Genomic DNA, 16,009 nt, shown 5'->3' with positions numbered 1-16,009 from the left:
TGCCAAATAAGTCGACCTTGAAGATCAATACGGGATATATAGTTAAAAGGCGCCCTCCAGCTCCATCAAAAAGATGGCCTCGGTATCGTACTTTTCCAAGGTCGATGCCAATTTACAGGACTTCAAAAGTGAGAAAGGAAATGGGAGTGTAGTCAACCTATCTCTCAATTCAAGCTCACCAGCAGTGGATCTCAGAAATACTTTCAGTGATTATTCGAATACCATAAGGTTGCTCAATGACGAATATATCTGCTATCAGTTTTCGCACGAGTATTCTGTTTTATCCCTGTACTCTCTTAGCGCTGCAATTGCAGGCAAAACTATTGTTATACAATTGCCAGAGCACATGTTAAACATGTACCACACTTTCACAATTCGTGAGATTGACGGTGAGCTGGTGCTCGAGCTTATCTTACGCGATGGACTGTACTTAGTGTTGTACTTCCCGCTTAATTGTATCCTGGATGGGGCGGCCGAGACTCCGGAGAATTGGTTTACAGTGCTAAACCCCTACGATTTTACAGTAAGGCGGCCCTTATATGCATACTCTGTTTCAGCCAGTTCCACAATCATTTTCTTGGAAGATGGTGGACTGCTTGGCTTGACAAAGTCAAAGAACGAGCGCGGTGAGCATGAAGTGACCCCTGTCCTTTTCAATGACAACAGTTATCTGCAAAGCCTTACGAAAATGTTCTTTCTGAGACGAAACCCGTCTCAAAACTTCAATGTCGCTAGCTGCATAGTATACCGTGACCGCTACTTGTTAACCCTCACCCAGAACTGCAAACTGAGAGTTTGGGACTTGAAGCATCAGACAGCAGTCTTTGAAAAAGACTTAGCGGTCAACGAGAAGCATCAAAATAAAGTATATGAGACTATTGGCCAGTTTATGTCGCTTTATGAAGACAAACTAGCGATTTTTCTACCCTTTGATAACGGCATCTTTCAATTATGGGATCTCAGACTAGATGCCCAGGGCCACATAGCACTCAACCCCGGGCCTACTTATTCCAGCAACTTGTCTTCATCGTCAATATGGTCACTAGTTGACATGAAATTGACTAAACCCCTTGACTCAAACTGCTTCTCGGGTTATATGAACCTTGTTGTTTTGTGGAGAAGCAATAGTGTTACGAAGCTGCAGGTTTTAAATCTTATCTCGGAGGACTTGCAACAGCACCAGTGGCTGGAGGCAGTCAATCAGTCTTTAATGGACCTCCGAGCAGACCTCAGTCTGTTGACGAACGGCGACACTGACCGTGCGTTAATGAACCTGAAATCGCACTACACACCTGCGCTTTATAAGCGCGCTCAGAGCACATTAAGCGAAAGCGGGATCTTACTGTCCCCAGAATCTCCGTACAATCATGAATACCTGCTAAACTTAGAGTCAGTTCTGAAGGACCTAAAAAAGCGTAATGATGAGCCCTCGTCACTGACACTTTACCATGGTGAGATCATAATGGTCAATTCCCTCTCACTATATTCACATGCGCTCTACAAGACCAATTCTAGACTTGAAAGCATTTTTTACAATCTCAATGAAGAGCAGTCCAGTAAGGATGACCTTGGAGATTATCTTCGGACGATTGAAGGTTTTGCATCAACGCTCTCAAGTCAAGTCTTATTCGAGGTTTCTGAAGCTTTTCTTGATATGGTGACTTCTAGCTTTCCTTCCGAGATACCGATTAAGGACAAGCTCACAGAGATATATACTCGACACTTGGATGGTAATTTCCACATGGCAAACTTAAGGAAACTGTTCGAAGAACTGAGTCGGCTAGATGTTATCAAGATTCTTAATATATTCATTGATAACCATTTACAGAAGGAGGGAAATGAGGAGCCTCTCATAGACTCGATAATCCCTAACAAGCTGGTCAACGTGGCACTTCTAGAGAGCACGCATCAGGCTATATTAGTCCAAAACAACTTGGTGCTAAAAGCTCTGTTAATTTTCGCATTCATGGATTTTGATTACTCCATTTTTCAGCCTCAGATTAAGACGCTACTCTCCCTACATTACAAGCAGTGCCTGTGGATTAGTCTGTATCAACTTGACAAGGACCTGTTGGCGTCTGAGGTCTTCGCAAGGACCAGCAAGTTTGGTAATGGTTACAAAATAAAAACGTATTCAGACTGGTCCATGTCGTCTACAATAGTTTTGAATGAAATATACAGTATGCCTGTTTCACCTAATCCGCTTTTCATTGAAAGTTTTGATAAGTTTGTTATGTCAGGAACAAAGAGCCCCAAGCTTTGCAACTCCTATTTGAGAGTGGTTCAGCAAAGATTCTACATCCACTCCAATGTTGCACACGAATTCATGCTGGGGCTCAGCTACTTCATGTGCGGGATGTACGATCTTTCCTTTGAATTTTTGCAAAAACACCCCTACCCAGAAACATTACCTTTGGAGTTCCCTGATCGCTTATACATGCCGCTTCAGAAGGATGGACATCTGTGGAGAGACGTGATAGGTTCTTTCAAACTACCTTACAAGCATTCGGCGTACTACTTTAATTTGTCAAAATTGTTTTCTGTGGCAAACAGCTTTGAATATGCGCTTAAGTGCGTCAAAAAATCAATCAAGCTCTCCAGTGAGCAACGAGAAGCAGAAGAACCACTAAATTTTAAGAAGGCTCAGCTGGTTCAATATTTGAAGACTCTTATCGTATTCTCCAATTATGAGGAAATTTTGGACGTTTTGAGATGCAGCTTCGAAACGCTACCAGGAGATGTTAGAGCAGCTTACTATAAACAAATTCTGACAAGCTTGCAGCATAGAGAAGCTTTTTTTGCGAAGCTTTTGACACTATGTAGGGATTCATCGGGAGCCTTTCTGCCAGTTGACGACTACAAAATTCTAGATGAAATTCTTTTGGAAGAGGTCTCTAAAACAAGTTGGGAAACCTACAAGAGGCTCTACAGCTTTAGGCTGATAAACGACCATGATAGAGCGGCAGCAGAAATACTTTACCATTATGTTATACATGGGGAGAGCGTGGACATAAAGAAAAAATGTTTGTTACTGATTATCAACATTTTGAGCAGCTTCAATTCAGACGGAGACCGCTGGATCCTCGCGGGAGGTAACCCGGTAACACTTCGTGATGTGAGAATGGAATTGAATGCATTGTAGGTGACTGGTACGAATCTATTGTGTGTATTTTTGCCTATAGTTTTAATTTGGCTTGTATCAGCCACGATTCAAAGTGTTTCCGCTCCCTTTGGGGTTCGCCTCCTTAAATGCGTCCCACTCCCTAGCTTTGTAGGTTTCGCGGTCTTGCCACTCCTCGTCATCCTCATTTGGTTGAGGCTCGTCTTGTTCTCCGCCTTGTAAAACGCGGCCACTTTGCAACTCTTTTTCGAGAAACTCTTCAACAGACATAGTAGGGGCGTACTGGCCGTAACCAAACACCTTATCTTTGATTTGGCTCTTTTTGTTCACGAGAGTGAAGTTGCGCAGAACTTTTCCTGTCTTCGAGACCAGGGGCTGATTCAGGCTCTCTACCCTGTCCGTGTACGCTGTACGAGAGCTGTCGCTATCTTCCTGAGTAACACCCTTAATACATTTTGAGGGAGGCGGACTAGTTATGAAGTTTGACAGTAGTTCTATTTCGTAGAGGTTTTGCTCTATTTCGTTGAGGGCTTTGTATGCGGTTTGTATAAGTTGATACTTTTGCAGATCACGCAAATCCTCGTCGTTATTAGAGTCGGAGCTACTTTTAAGCTCCAATGCCTTGATTTGTGCTTCTAGTTGCTTTGACTGCTGGTAGGCTTCAATTTTTTGCTGCCTCTTTAGCTGTGCGCCCGACAAATCCTTGTCGCTGCTAGGCTGCACGTAAAGGCTTTCTAACTTTGGTTCATCAGCGTCCTCAAGATGGTCCAGCTTGAGCTCTGTGGCTTTATCAAGAAGCTCGTAATTCCGCAAGGACATCAGGAATTGCATATACAACTGGACCGCCTTTCGCAGGAATTTGAGCTTTAAGACATTGCGGTCTCTGGTATCCTGCAACTGAGCCGCTTGCTTTCTGGAAACAAGCTTGCCTAGGTAGAAATCGATAGCTAATAATGGCATAGATGCGGTGCTTAGGTCTTCCAGCGTCTCATTGTCGCTAAAGAGTGCAAGTTTTGAAAACACAGTGGATTTCAGCTCCAAAAATGCACCAATAATCTCTGTCAGGCGCTCCTGGAACTCCTTGGAGTCTTGTCTCAGTGGACTTGAGTCGATCTGCGAGTCAACCTGGCTTACCAGCTGCTGGAATACATCTTTCACGGAGGACATATGATGCACAGTGCGCTTTAAGTGTTTTTTCAGGAGTGTGTTAAGAAGTTAAAATCAGATAATAAGGCTTTTGCCTTGAAATGTTGATCCCTTTTTATTTCATTATACATAGGTAATATAACCGCTCCAGTGGCTACTCTCCAGTTTTCTTTGAGTTACATGCAACTATACGTAGCTTGTCCACCACCACTGTGTTTCCTTGGATATCCTCTGTTTGGTCAAGCTTGACGTTACAGTCTTTTATGATAAAGGTCCAGACATCGTCACAGAACCTGTAAGTGTCTAGATGACCCTTAAAGGTCAGTTTGCTTTGTGTCTTGTCCTTGAGAGTCTCTGCCACTACCCTGTCGAAGGTGTCCAGAACCCGCATCGCTAGCGATGCCTCGATTCTTCCATCGCTTATAAGCGTATCGAGAGCATCTACCAAAGTAGCACCGACCGTACTTCTACGGTATAGTTCGTAGTAACCAGAAGCGCTCATTCTTGAGGCTCTCTTTATGTGTGTATTTACAGTTTTCAAACTGCAGTGATGTTCAAAGTTAAGTTTATTGACTTGATATTAAAAACTGACAATTCACGGGCGAAGGTCTAAGCTAGAAACACAGGGAATGTCAAGTACAATATTCTATAAGTTCCGCTCCCAGAAAGGCACGTCTCGGATTCTGTTTGATGGTACAGGTATTACAGTGTTCGACCTCAAGCGAGAGATTATACAAGAGAACCGATTAGGCGATGGCACGGATTTCCAACTAAGGCTTTACAACCCTGATACCGGCGAGGAGCTGGAGGACGACTCGTATGTGATCCCTAGGTCATCTAATGTTGAAGTACGGAGGTCTCCCGCGATCAAGGTTAGTGGGCTAAACGGTCGGACGTCTTTAGGCAACGCGACTAGGTACATCACAGGAAAACCTCGAGTAATGAAAGCGACGAGCCATGCGTCGCCGGCAGTGAGCGCTGCACTTAATACTAAGGGAATGAGTGAAGAGGATGCTATCGCTAGTATGTTTGCGAACCAGGAGAACCAGTGGCAGCAAACTCAACAGGAGATGTCTTCCGCAACGCCAATCTTCCACAAGACAGGCGCGGCAGCGGGGCAAGATGAAGGGCCCCCACCACCCGGATACATGTGTTACAGGTGTGGTGGTAAAGACCACTGGATCAAAAACTGTCCTACAAACTCAGACCCCAATTTTGAGGGCAAGCGCATACGGCGGACAACTGGTATCCCCAAGAAGTTCCTAAAATCGGTAGAAATAGATCCCTCCACAATGACCCCGGAGGAAATGGCACAGCGTAAAATCATGGTTACAGATGACGGCAGTTTCGTCGTCCAAGTGGCGGACCAGCACTCGTGGGAGGACTACCAGAGGAAACAACAATCCCGTGTCATGAACCACGCCGACGCAATATGGGCAAAAGACCACTTTGCGAATTTATCGGAGGACCTTAAATGCCCGATTACTGGCGGGCTGTTGAAAGCACCCGTGAAGACAAGCAAGTGTTGTAACAAAACATTCTCGCGACAAGCGCTGGAAGATTTGCTGGTTGAGCACGACTTTGTGTGTCCAGGCTGCGGTGCTGAGGAGACGCTTCTGGACACGCTGGTAGTGGATGAAGAGAAGGAGAAGCAAGTTGAGGCGTTTTTGAGTGAGAATAGCGTCAAACGGAAAGATGCAGATGCGGACGGGAGAGACGCAAAGAAACCGAAGCTCGCAATGCCTGTGCCACCCTTTGGTATGCCATTTCCCATGTTTCCAATGCCTTTCTTGCCAAACATGAATCCTACCAAGCAATAGATCGGGAGAAGGCATATGTGCATAGATGTGAAGCGTATATGTATATAGCTGTTTCTTAAAGAGGAAATTCAGTTTTGGCCATCGCAGAAACAAATCACGGCGTATTTGCCGCTGGAACTCCACCAGGACCCGGGTTCTCCCTTCTTGTTCGATGATTCCCACTCGGAACACAGTTTCTCGTCGACGCCGGAAGGAAGTCCAACGACTACATCCGCTTTGCAAGTTCTCAAACTCAAAGTTTTGAGGCCGTTGGAGGCCAGGGATCCAATAGCGGTCTCCCACTTTGTAGTCCTGGGCCACTTTCTGTCGCCAGTGAGCTTTCTATAATTCAAGTCACCTTTAAAAATAACGAGCGCGCTGTCCAGCAGAGACTTGTGGATCTCAGCTCCATGGTATTTGGTCTCGGATGGGTCGATGTGGGTATAGTCCAGATCTGTTGTCCAGAAAGAGTCCTGCACGAAGCTAATGCAACCGCTTTGGATGTGGTCTCTGAGAGTCTTGACCAGGAAAGCGAGAGATTCGCGGCCGGGCTGTTCGTCGTGCTGCAGCTGCTTCAGGTCAAAGAAGTCAGGCGACTCCATGTCTCGCAGGAGCAACTCGAAGTCCTTGATCATGCAGTCGCTGACCATGTAGGGGATGTCCTTGGCGTGAAAAATGCATTCTTTGACAATGCCGGTGTCTAGAAGGAAGAGGGCCAGCATCAGGTCGGCGTAGACCTCGAAGCCTGAGTTGTCCAGGACAAAGTCCACGCGCTTGTGCTCCGAAGACTGCAGCTGCTTCCAAGCCTTGGCGGTGTCGTTGATCAGGATCTTGGATTCAGATGCCTTTCTTGCCTGCTCGCCTTGTAGGGACTTGATGTCCTCCAAGGTCGCGTTGGTCAGTAGAGACAGATCGGTGGCGTTCCCCCACAGCGAGATTTCGACAAACTCTTTGAAAAGGAGCTCAATGGCTTCTGAGTCTGCAGACTCCAATTGCGACTGGAGCTTTTGGTAGCGAACGGCGAGTTCGACGACGCCGACCATAGAGCTTTGGAAGGTGGACTGCTTCACACGGTTGAATATGTCAAACTCGCGCCAGGAGGCGTAGGAGCGGAAAAGCACGTTGATGCGCCGGTAGAGGTACACTTCGCAGAACAGCCAGCCGCCCGTGTGCCACGTTTGCGCGACCGATGCGATGTGCTCGTTGAAGGATCCTGGAACGTCCGCAGTCTTGATTTCGCCTGCGGTGAAGGGGCGGATGGCCTGGTCGGTCTCCACCTCTTTACGTAGCTCTACGAGGCTCTGCTGGATCTTTTGACCGTCGTGGAAGTGCTGGGAGCCACCTTCGAGAGTATCCAGTTCTGCTTGCAGGTCGTCGATAGCGTTGCTAATGATGGTGGGCCATCTACTGGTCGCGGTGAACTGGCCAAAGGTGCCTTTGTCGTTGTTTTTGAAAGTCTGGGGCAGGGACATTACTGCGAGGAAGCCGTGGTGTTGGCAAGTACTGGATGGTGCAAAATAGGGCGGGGACAACATTCGTAAGAGGGACCTACGCCGTTGATCTGAGGTACCCTCCGTACATAGATATATGCGTGGACCACTGTCATGTGACCTAAAAAAGCTCGAGATGATCACTGAGTACGAACTATTTTGTACGTGTGGGAACCACTTTCCACTGGCGACGGAGCCACAAGTTTTCCCTCAAGCGTGCAATCTCCCAGACAGGAGTTTGGATGGGCGGTTGGGCATCTCGCCTTTTATTCACCAAAACTTGAAAAATTAGAAGTGTTTACATTTTGTAGTTATTATAATGGTGTTGAAGTTCGAGATAGACTTGCAAAACATTAATTTCAGCTCGAGCCCATAGCGTTGCGTCCAAAAAAAGAGAAGAAGCGCCGGACCACACCGATTTGCATACTTTCAGCTTCCTTAATATCTACAGATTCTAATGCAGTTCTCGTTAGACCTGCAAGCGAACACAACCTGCGCGGCTATTGTGGAAGTTACTCAACATCCCGTGATCAAGAGGGATCTAGCACGTGGGAAACAGGACGGAAGCCCCACTGCGATCTTGCTACCTGCATAAGACCCGCTATGCGCATATTCTGAATTTGAAATTTGTATGCGTTTACGGGACAGAATGCGAGTAGCGGATCAGCGACAGCGGAGGGCATCACGGCGTCGTTATTCACTGGTTATGACAGCACGAAACAGCACACGCCCATGACATGAGAACAAAGTGGATGTCCGAGGGAGCTTGACAGCTACAGTAAGAGCGGCAAAACTAGTGCTTGGCTCTGTATAAATGCGGGCCACAATGCCTGCAGTTTCTGGATCGACATTAGCAGCGATACACACACACACGCACACACACACATGTCATCAATCACCCTAGGCCGCTACTTGTTCGAGAGGCTAAGACAAGTGGAATGTTTCACTATTTTTGGCTTGCCCGGAGACTTCAACCTGAGGCTGCTGGACGAGATCTACGAGGTCGAGGGCATGCGCTGGGCCGGCAACACAAACGAACTGAACGCCGCGTACGCGGCTGACGGATACGCACGGCTCAAGGGCATTGCATGTCTAATTACCACGTTTGGGGTCGGCGAACTATCGGCACTCAATGGTGTCGTGGGCTCATACGCTGAGCACGTAGGCGTGCTGCACGTTGTGGGCGTTCCCTCGCTCGCATCGCAGGCCAAGCAGCAGCTGCTACACCACACACTCGGCGATGGCGACTTCGCGGTCTTCCACCGCATGTCGGCCAACATTTCGCAGACCACCGCCATGGTCACGGACCTGGCCACCGCGCCGCAGGAGATCGACCGCTGCATCCGAACCACCTACGTGACGCAGCGCCCCGTATACCTGGGGCTGCCGGCAAACATAGTCAACCAGATGGTTGATCGCCGCCTACTCGACACGCCCATTGACCTCTCGCTCGAGCCCAACGACGAGGACACCGAGGAGGAGGTGCTCACTCAGGTGCTCGCCCTTGTCCAGAAGGCGCAGAACCCCATCATCCTCGCGGACGCGTGCTGCTCGCGCCACGACGCCAAGAAAGAGGCCTGGCAGCTCACCGACGCTACGCAGTTCCCCTGCTTCGTCACGCCCATGGGCAAGGGCTCCGTTCCCGAGAAACACCCACGCTTCGGTGGCGTCTATGTCGGTACACTGTCTTCGCCCGACGTCAAGAGCGCCGTGGAGGCTGCAGATCTCATCCTCTCGCTGGGTGCCCTGCTCTCGGACTTTAACACGGGCTCCTTCTCCTACTCCTACGGCACCCGCAACGTCGTCGAGTTTCACTCCGACCATACCAAGGTCCGTAACGCCATCTTCCCGCGCGTGGGCATGAAGTTTGTGCTGCAGAAGCTGATTCAGCGTATCCCTGCCGCTATCCAGCACTACAGCCCACGGCCCGTGCCCACGAGGCCCGCCCGGAACGCGCCCACGCCTCGCGACACCCCGCTGACCCAGGAGTGGCTCTGGACCCAGATCGGCGAGTTTCTGCGTGAGGGCGACGTTGTCGTCACCGAGACTGGCACCTCTGCCTTCGGCATCAACCAGACTCGCTTCCCCAACAACACCTACGGCATATCCCAGGTCCTGTGGGGGTCCATCGGCTTCACCACAGGCGCCACCCTGGGCGCCGCCATGGCCGCAGAGGAGCTCGACAAAAACAAGCGCGTCATTCTCTTTATCGGCGACGGCTCCCTACAGCTCACCGTCCAGGAGATTTCCTCCATGGTCCGGTGGGGTCTACGTCCTTACCTCTTTGTGCCCAACAACGACGGCTACACTATCGAGAAGCTGATCCACGGGCCCACGGCCCAGTACAACGAGATCCAGAACTGGCATCATCTCCGGCTACTTCCCACCTTTGGCGCCACAGATTACGAGGCCGTGCGTGTGGCTACCACGGGAGAGTGGGACGCGCTCACGAACGATCCGGCCTTCAACCGCAACTCTCGCATCCGCCTGGTGGAGGTCATGCTCGAGGTCATGGATGCGCCCTCCTCGCTGGTCCGCCAAGCCCAGCTCACCGCCGCGACGAACGCCCAGAACTAGTGCGAAAAGCTTCTATGCATACCCCGATATAATCTCTGTTTACATTTACGCTTTTCTTTTCGAATAGCCGCCGACCTCAATCGCAGCCGCTCACGTGCGCGTACCTCTCCCGCCTATCAATCACGTGCTCAGAACGTCATTCTCGCACGTCATGAGGCTTTCTTTTGGTCGCTTCCGGATCTCGCGTCACACGATTGCCTTCCCACTGTGACGCCATCGCTCCCACGCTCGCCAAAAAAAATTACCAAATTAAAAAAAAACGCTTGCCTTCGCCGGCTTCCTCCAGCTTCCCCCAGCTTCCTGCGCTTCCGTCCTCGCCCAGAAGCTCTCAGAAGCCAGCTCGCGAGCCCACCGCGAACACCTATCCTCCTGCATCCCTCCACCGCCCGTTTTTTTTTTCTGCTCCACTATCGCTCCGTCGACGCAACCCATCACGAGAGGAGCCGCAGGCCATCAAACCATGTTCTGCGTGCTAATTCTCGCCTCGCCGCGTCCGGTCGACCCATTTTCAGAGCAAAGCGCGCCGTCCACTCTCAACTATATAAACCCGCATCTCGCTCCCTGTATATAGTCTTCTCAGCCTTCTTCTCTTACCACCTCTAATCAACCACTCCAATCAATCTACATACTACAATGGGTGCCCAAGACGTTCTAACCAGAAAGACCGGTGTCATCGTCGGCGACGATGTCCGTGCCTTGTTCGACTACGCGAAGGAGCACAAGTTCGCTATCCCAGCCATCAACGTTACCTCCTCCTCCACCGCCGTCGCTGCCTTGGAGGCCGCCAGAGACAACGGTTCTCCAATCATCTTGCAGACTTCCAACGGTGGTGCTGCCTACTTCGCCGGTAAGGGTATCTCTAACGACGGCCAGAACGCCGCCATCAGAGGTTCCATCGCCGCTGCCCACTACATCAGATCCATTGCCCCAGCTTACGGCATCCCAGTCGTCTTGCACTCTGACCACTGTGCCAAGAAGTTGCTCCCATGGTTCGACGGTATGCTCGAGGCCGACGAGGCTTACTTCAAGCTGCACGGTGAGCCATTGTTCTCCTCTCACATGATCGACTTGTCCGAGGAGTCCGACGACGAGAACATCGCTTCTTGTGTCAAGTACTTCACCAGAATGGCCAAGATGGGCCAATGGCTAGAGATGGAGATCGGTATCACCGGTGGTGAGGAAGACGGTGTCAACAACGAGCACGTCAGCCGTGAGGACCTCTACACCAAGCCAGAGACCGTCTTCGCCGTCCACAAGGCTCTTGCTCCTATCTCTCCAAACTTCTCCATTGCCGCTGCCTTCGGTAACGTCCACGGTGTCTACGCCCCAGGTAACGTCCAGTTGAGACCAGAGATCCTAGGTGACTTCCAGAAGTACGCCCACGGTCAGGTCAAGACCGAGGAGAAGCCTCTATACTTGGTCTTCCACGGTGGTTCCGGTTCTTCCAACGAGGACTTCAAGACCGCCATCGGCCACGGTGTCGTCAAGGTCAACCTCGACACTGACTGTCAGTTCGCCTACTTGAAGGGTATCAGAGACTACGTCCTGAAGAACAAGGACTACCTCATGACCCCTGTCGGAAACCCTGAAGGCGCTGACAAGCCTAACAAGAAGAAGTACGACCCAAGAGTCTGGGTTAGAGAGGGTGAGAAGACCATGTCCGAGAGAATCACCGAGGCTTTGGGCGTTTTCAACACTCAGAAGCAATTGTAAGCTGATTTCTTCGAAATTGAAACGAGTTTATGTTTAAGTAACGTTATATATTGAATATTGATGCTATTGCATTAAGAGGATGGGTTGAGCGCCCGTGAGGGCTCTATATAAAGCGCTTCCGAGTGGGCGTTTAAGCAAGAGTGTATGTCACTGTCGACGGATATTTAATTTCATGTTGGTTAAATTGGCTGAGATAAGCACACGAGTGGCAGCCCGCGCCGATTTAAAGTGGGTATCAAACTACAAAGTCGAGTTCTCTTTCTTGTGCATCAAACAGTAAGCTCTGACACGTTTCGCATGTGCACCAAGGTTGGTTTACAGGCGTTTTAAAATGACACACAGAGAGGTCCGGGGGGCGCATATTTGAGTGAGGGCTCGCGTTGGAGAATGGCGCTTGCTTAGTGTCATGATAGTAAGCAAGCGAGTGATGTCTGGCCAAAAACACGATTTTTCTGGGGGATTCCTGAAAGGCACAAGGCTTCTTGCCCTTACGGGTGAGTGGGTTTGCGTTGAGGACATCAAAGTAGGTGACAAGCTCATGTCGCTTAACGGGGAGCCCTGTGAAGTCGCCGCTGTGCCCAGAGCTACGGCTGACACCCTTTATGTAACTCAGGCCTCCGGACACTACGCGCACTTACGCGACCCGACACGCACTCCGCCTTGGGGGCTGGTTGAGTTTACGTGTACGAGGCGCCAGGAACTGCTAATTCTAACTACACAGGTGGTAAAGGATTACAACAAGTCACGAGAATGCATTAGAAATGTGGCAGTCAACCAGCCTCGTCCTTCTAGAACTCCTGACGGCCGAGTTATCAACATTATCCAAGCGACTGGAAAGACGTTTCCTCTCCCATGCGATGAGGAAGCTGTGGATCAGTACATCGAGGAATGCACGGGGCCTTATCCTGATAAGATCATCAAGTGGAAGTGCGAGGTAGGAGATCTAAGGCATCTGAACAAGGATGTGCTGGCTTCATCGACGTTGGTAGTTTCCCCGTTATCATTTGAGCGGCCTGTAATGCTGCCATGGCTGAAGGAAAAGTTCCAGAGGGACGTCACGTTGAAGGAGCTCGAAGGAATGGCTTGGCTGCTGGGATTCTGGATAGGCGATGGTTACCGGTGTGCCCAAGTTTATGGATACGGAGCAGATTATCGTGCGTGAAGCGTTCCTTGCTGGATTGATCGACTCTGACGGGTGCACTCGGGCCCAGCACGGGTCTATACGTGCCAAGGTACCATCTGCATATCTTCCAATTCGCGACGGCATCTATTCGATTACGCGCTCTCTTGGGCTGAATGTGACAGTTTACTTCAAGGCCGCTCGGATTGGCCCACCGGGGCTGAACGATAGTGACCTATGGACGTTTGACATTTTTGGGGGCTCAAACCGCCAGACTTTGTTGTCGATCCTTAATCGGTGTGCAGCCGAGAGAAAGAGAAACCATCCGATTCAGTATCCTAGGGAAAGAGACCGGGAAGAGTTTGCGGAGGACAGCGAGGACAGCGAGGCGGATGGGCATAGAAGGGAACTCGAAGAAGATGCAGTGGATTATTCTAACAAAAGGGCCTGTCAATTTACTGCTGACACTTCTATGTCATACGAGCAAGACACCACTTTAGTTGCTAACATTTCAGATCCTGAAGCAGGCAGTTATAGCAAGCATTACGGAACTCCAGACCCAAAATGCGAAGAGAACCTAACTGAAGTCTCCGAGCCCTTAGTTTCAAACGATGTCACTTCGTTTTTCACCTGCTACACAAAGAGCGCGCCGGACAGTTACTTTGATGAGCACCAAGGTGAAGAGCACAGATCGCGCGTATTAAAACCAGCCAGAATGAAGTTTAAGGTTTCAGAAGGTGAGAAAGCTGAGGTGTACAGTGTGATTTCTAATGAGAGTGGAGACTCTTTCATTACCGACTTGCAACTCACGACTGGGAGCTCGAGAAACATCACAGAGATAACAAGAGAAGGAAATGGCGAGTACGAAGAGCGCTGCCTTTCCTGCAAATGCACCACGACTTCGAGCTGGAGCCCTTTACCTTGGAAAAAGAGAGTCTTGGACAAGCTTTGCAGAGCATGTTCCGTAGGGTATCAGCGGACGCGTACGCGTTGCTGGAACCAAAAATGTAATCTGGTTGTGAAGCCGTCACAGCCCAAGAAGCTGCAGAAAATCCCCGGCCGAAAGATTGAGGCTTCCACGTAAGACCACAAGCGCATTAGTGGCCACACGTGCGAACGTTGTGGCAGCATAACACTGGCAGACACACATGGGTAGTACTGCCGAGTGACAAGCACGGGCTACCAGAGATGAAGGGACCTACATTGTGTTAGCTAGGTAAACGAATAGGATCGAACCAAATCACCTCGGAACACGTAGGAAGATAATCGCTTATACCGCGACTCCATAACGTGCTTCAAACTGTCGTATCTTATTATGAAGCTCCGGACTATATAGGGTTGGCAGTTCGTGGGCTCGACATGATTATGATTATTCTTCCCAAAGATTCTTGTTCCTCTTCCCTCTACTTAATCTCATCTAAGGCCTGAAGCCTAGTAGTAATTATAGTTATAGATCTGGATGCTCATAGCAAGTCTCATTATCTCGGGCGCTCCCTACCGGTGTAGTTCTTTCCGTGTCTCAGAACTTCCTTGTAACATAATTGCTTCGCGACACTAATTGTGAACCATACCATCCTATTTAATGGCAAACTGAGTCCAGGGCGTACAAGAAATAGATGGTTCTATAGTGTAGTGGTTATCACTTTCGGTTCTGATCCGAACAACCCCGGTTCGAATCCGGGTAGGACCTTTATTTTTGCTGATCCGGACGAGCCTGACTATGCTATGCCCATGTCCCCTTCTCCCAGTGCATCCCACGCCAATCAATTTCCAGTGCAAGTACCAGGTTTCACCATTCCAAGCTCATACATCGTTGACTCGGGGTCTTGCATATGACGTTTCTCGCGACAGAAAATAGTTCCTTCTAATCAAACCTTGACAAGAACAATGGACTTTTATTCGAATCTGCCGGCGGCGTCGTCGTCGATTGCTTCGTCGATCTTCCCCACTTTGTTCGAGGTCCTGTCTGCCGATGAAATAGACGAACTCCTCACGCCCTCTGTGCGCTACATCGTGGCAAACTTGGTGGCTCGGAACCCAAACAAGCTCACCATTCGCTTCAGCAACTGGTTCGACGAGTGGTTCGTTCTAGCAGCAAAGCTGACGCTGGAATCGTACTACCTAAAAACCTGGGACGCAACGTTCATAGAAGTGTTTTATGGGCTCAAACGAATAAATGCGTCAGATGCGGTCTTGCTACGGACCCTGCAGTCGAACCCGCCAGTCGAGATCCCCATGCGTCTTACGCGTTTCCAGAGGCGCGCAGTCTTGTGCGAAAAGGTGCTGGCACCCTACGTGGCTCTGAAGTTGGACTTGCTCCACTCTAAGCTACTCGCACGCTCGCTGCTTCAGCACCCCCCCGCCCAGGAGATGGGCCAACGTGTGCGCGAGTCTCTCCGGACCCTTTACCTTCGATTTTATCCTCTTCTCAAAAAGCTCCTGTTTGTTTTAAACCTCGCAGTGAAGCTCTACTTCCTCTCTGGCAGGACCGGTTCAACATCGCTGCTTGACCTCATACTTAACATACAATACACGCGGCTGTCCAAGTACGACTACAGCCGCAACGATCGTAGCAGCACTGCCCCGGGCCAGGCGGTGCGTTCGAGGCCCCAAAGGCTCAACAGATCTGCACTACTCTTCCTTTGTAGGGCTTCCTTCTCGAAGATCAAGAATCTGCTGAAGCTTTCTGTTTCGCAAATGCTCCCTGCTTTCATATTTCTACTAAGGGTGTTCCAATGGTGGTCGTCGCAAGACCTATCCGGCGAGATTCAGCGCAGATTGAACAATATCGACAAGGATATTCCCCCACCGCCCGGCCGGTTCGAAAAGAATACGGAAGGGACCTGCCGCATCTGCAACGGTCCCATCCGCAACCCCGCGGTCATCGGAACAGGCTACGTCTTCTGCTACCCTTGCATCCTCGACTACCTGCCGCAGCATGAGGGCAAGTGCCCTGTGACGGGAAGTCAGCTACTGGGGTGCCAGTACGACAAGGACTCCGGCCACTGGTCCATAAAAGGCGTTAGAAAACTACTTCTGTAAA

General features: G+C 50.0%; 8 protein-coding genes and 1 non-coding gene across 9 annotated transcripts; 6 read left to right on the top strand and 3 right to left on the bottom strand.

The window, feature by feature from the left end:
- Nucleotides 1–73: 73 nt before the first annotated feature.
- NUP120 (Nup120p) lies at nt 74–3,142 on the top strand (the record flags this gene model as incomplete). Its single annotated transcript, XM_002553029.1, has 1 exon — nt 74–3,142. The coding sequence occupies one exon, from the start codon at nt 74–76 to the stop codon at nt 3,140–3,142; it is 3,069 nt and encodes a 1,022-aa protein (XP_002553075.1).
- Nucleotides 3,143–3,199: 57 nt separating this feature from the next.
- On the bottom strand, nt 3,200–4,288 carry TAP42 (Tap42p; the record flags this gene model as incomplete). The annotated part of the gene is made up of 1 exon (XM_002553028.1): nt 3,200–4,288. The coding sequence occupies one exon, from the start codon at nt 4,286–4,288 to the stop codon at nt 3,200–3,202; it is 1,089 nt and encodes a 362-aa protein (XP_002553074.1).
- A 133-nt stretch (nt 4,289–4,421) lies between these two features.
- On the bottom strand, nt 4,422–4,769 carry TOA2 (transcription initiation factor IIA subunit gamma; the record flags this gene model as incomplete). Its single annotated transcript, XM_002553027.1, has 1 exon — nt 4,422–4,769. The coding sequence occupies one exon, from the start codon at nt 4,767–4,769 to the stop codon at nt 4,422–4,424; it is 348 nt and encodes a 115-aa protein (XP_002553073.1).
- Nucleotides 4,770–4,896: 127 nt separating this feature from the next.
- MPE1 (cleavage polyadenylation factor subunit MPE1) lies at nt 4,897–6,087 on the top strand (the record flags this gene model as incomplete). The annotated part of the gene is made up of 1 exon (XM_002553026.1): nt 4,897–6,087. One exon carries the CDS (start codon nt 4,897–4,899, stop codon nt 6,085–6,087), a length of 1,191 nt encoding a protein of 396 aa, XP_002553072.1.
- Nucleotides 6,088–6,155: 68 nt separating this feature from the next.
- On the bottom strand, nt 6,156–7,601 carry KLTH0D08294g (putative methyltransferase; the record flags this gene model as incomplete). The annotated part of the gene is made up of 1 exon (XM_002553025.1): nt 6,156–7,601. The coding sequence occupies one exon, from the start codon at nt 7,599–7,601 to the stop codon at nt 6,156–6,158; it is 1,446 nt and encodes a 481-aa protein (XP_002553071.1).
- An 840-nt stretch (nt 7,602–8,441) lies between these two features.
- KLTH0D08272g (alpha-keto acid decarboxylase family protein) lies at nt 8,442–10,133 on the top strand (the record flags this gene model as incomplete). Its single annotated transcript, XM_002553024.1, has 1 exon — nt 8,442–10,133. One exon carries the CDS (start codon nt 8,442–8,444, stop codon nt 10,131–10,133), a length of 1,692 nt encoding a protein of 563 aa, XP_002553070.1.
- A 633-nt stretch (nt 10,134–10,766) lies between these two features.
- FBA1 (fructose-bisphosphate aldolase FBA1) lies at nt 10,767–11,846 on the top strand (the record flags this gene model as incomplete). Its single annotated transcript, XM_002553023.1, has 1 exon — nt 10,767–11,846. The coding sequence occupies one exon, from the start codon at nt 10,767–10,769 to the stop codon at nt 11,844–11,846; it is 1,080 nt and encodes a 359-aa protein (XP_002553069.1).
- A 2,738-nt stretch (nt 11,847–14,584) lies between these two features.
- Nucleotides 14,585–14,656, top strand: KLTH0D08206r. Its single transcript has one exon. It is a non-coding gene; the product is annotated as a tRNA-Gln (tRNA).
- Nucleotides 14,657–14,853: 197 nt separating this feature from the next.
- PEX12 (ubiquitin-protein ligase peroxin 12) lies at nt 14,854–16,008 on the top strand (the record flags this gene model as incomplete). Its single annotated transcript, XM_002553022.1, has 1 exon — nt 14,854–16,008. The coding sequence occupies one exon, from the start codon at nt 14,854–14,856 to the stop codon at nt 16,006–16,008; it is 1,155 nt and encodes a 384-aa protein (XP_002553068.1).
- Nucleotide 16,009: the final 1 nt, after the last annotated feature.

The sequence above is a fragment of the Lachancea thermotolerans genome, assembly GCF_000142805.1.
Source record: "Lachancea thermotolerans CBS 6340 chromosome D complete sequence".
Taxonomy (NCBI): domain Eukaryota; kingdom Fungi; phylum Ascomycota; class Saccharomycetes; order Saccharomycetales; family Saccharomycetaceae; genus Lachancea; species Lachancea thermotolerans.
Note: the sequence above shows the minus strand (reverse complement) of the source record. Positions and strands in the feature narration are given on the sequence as shown.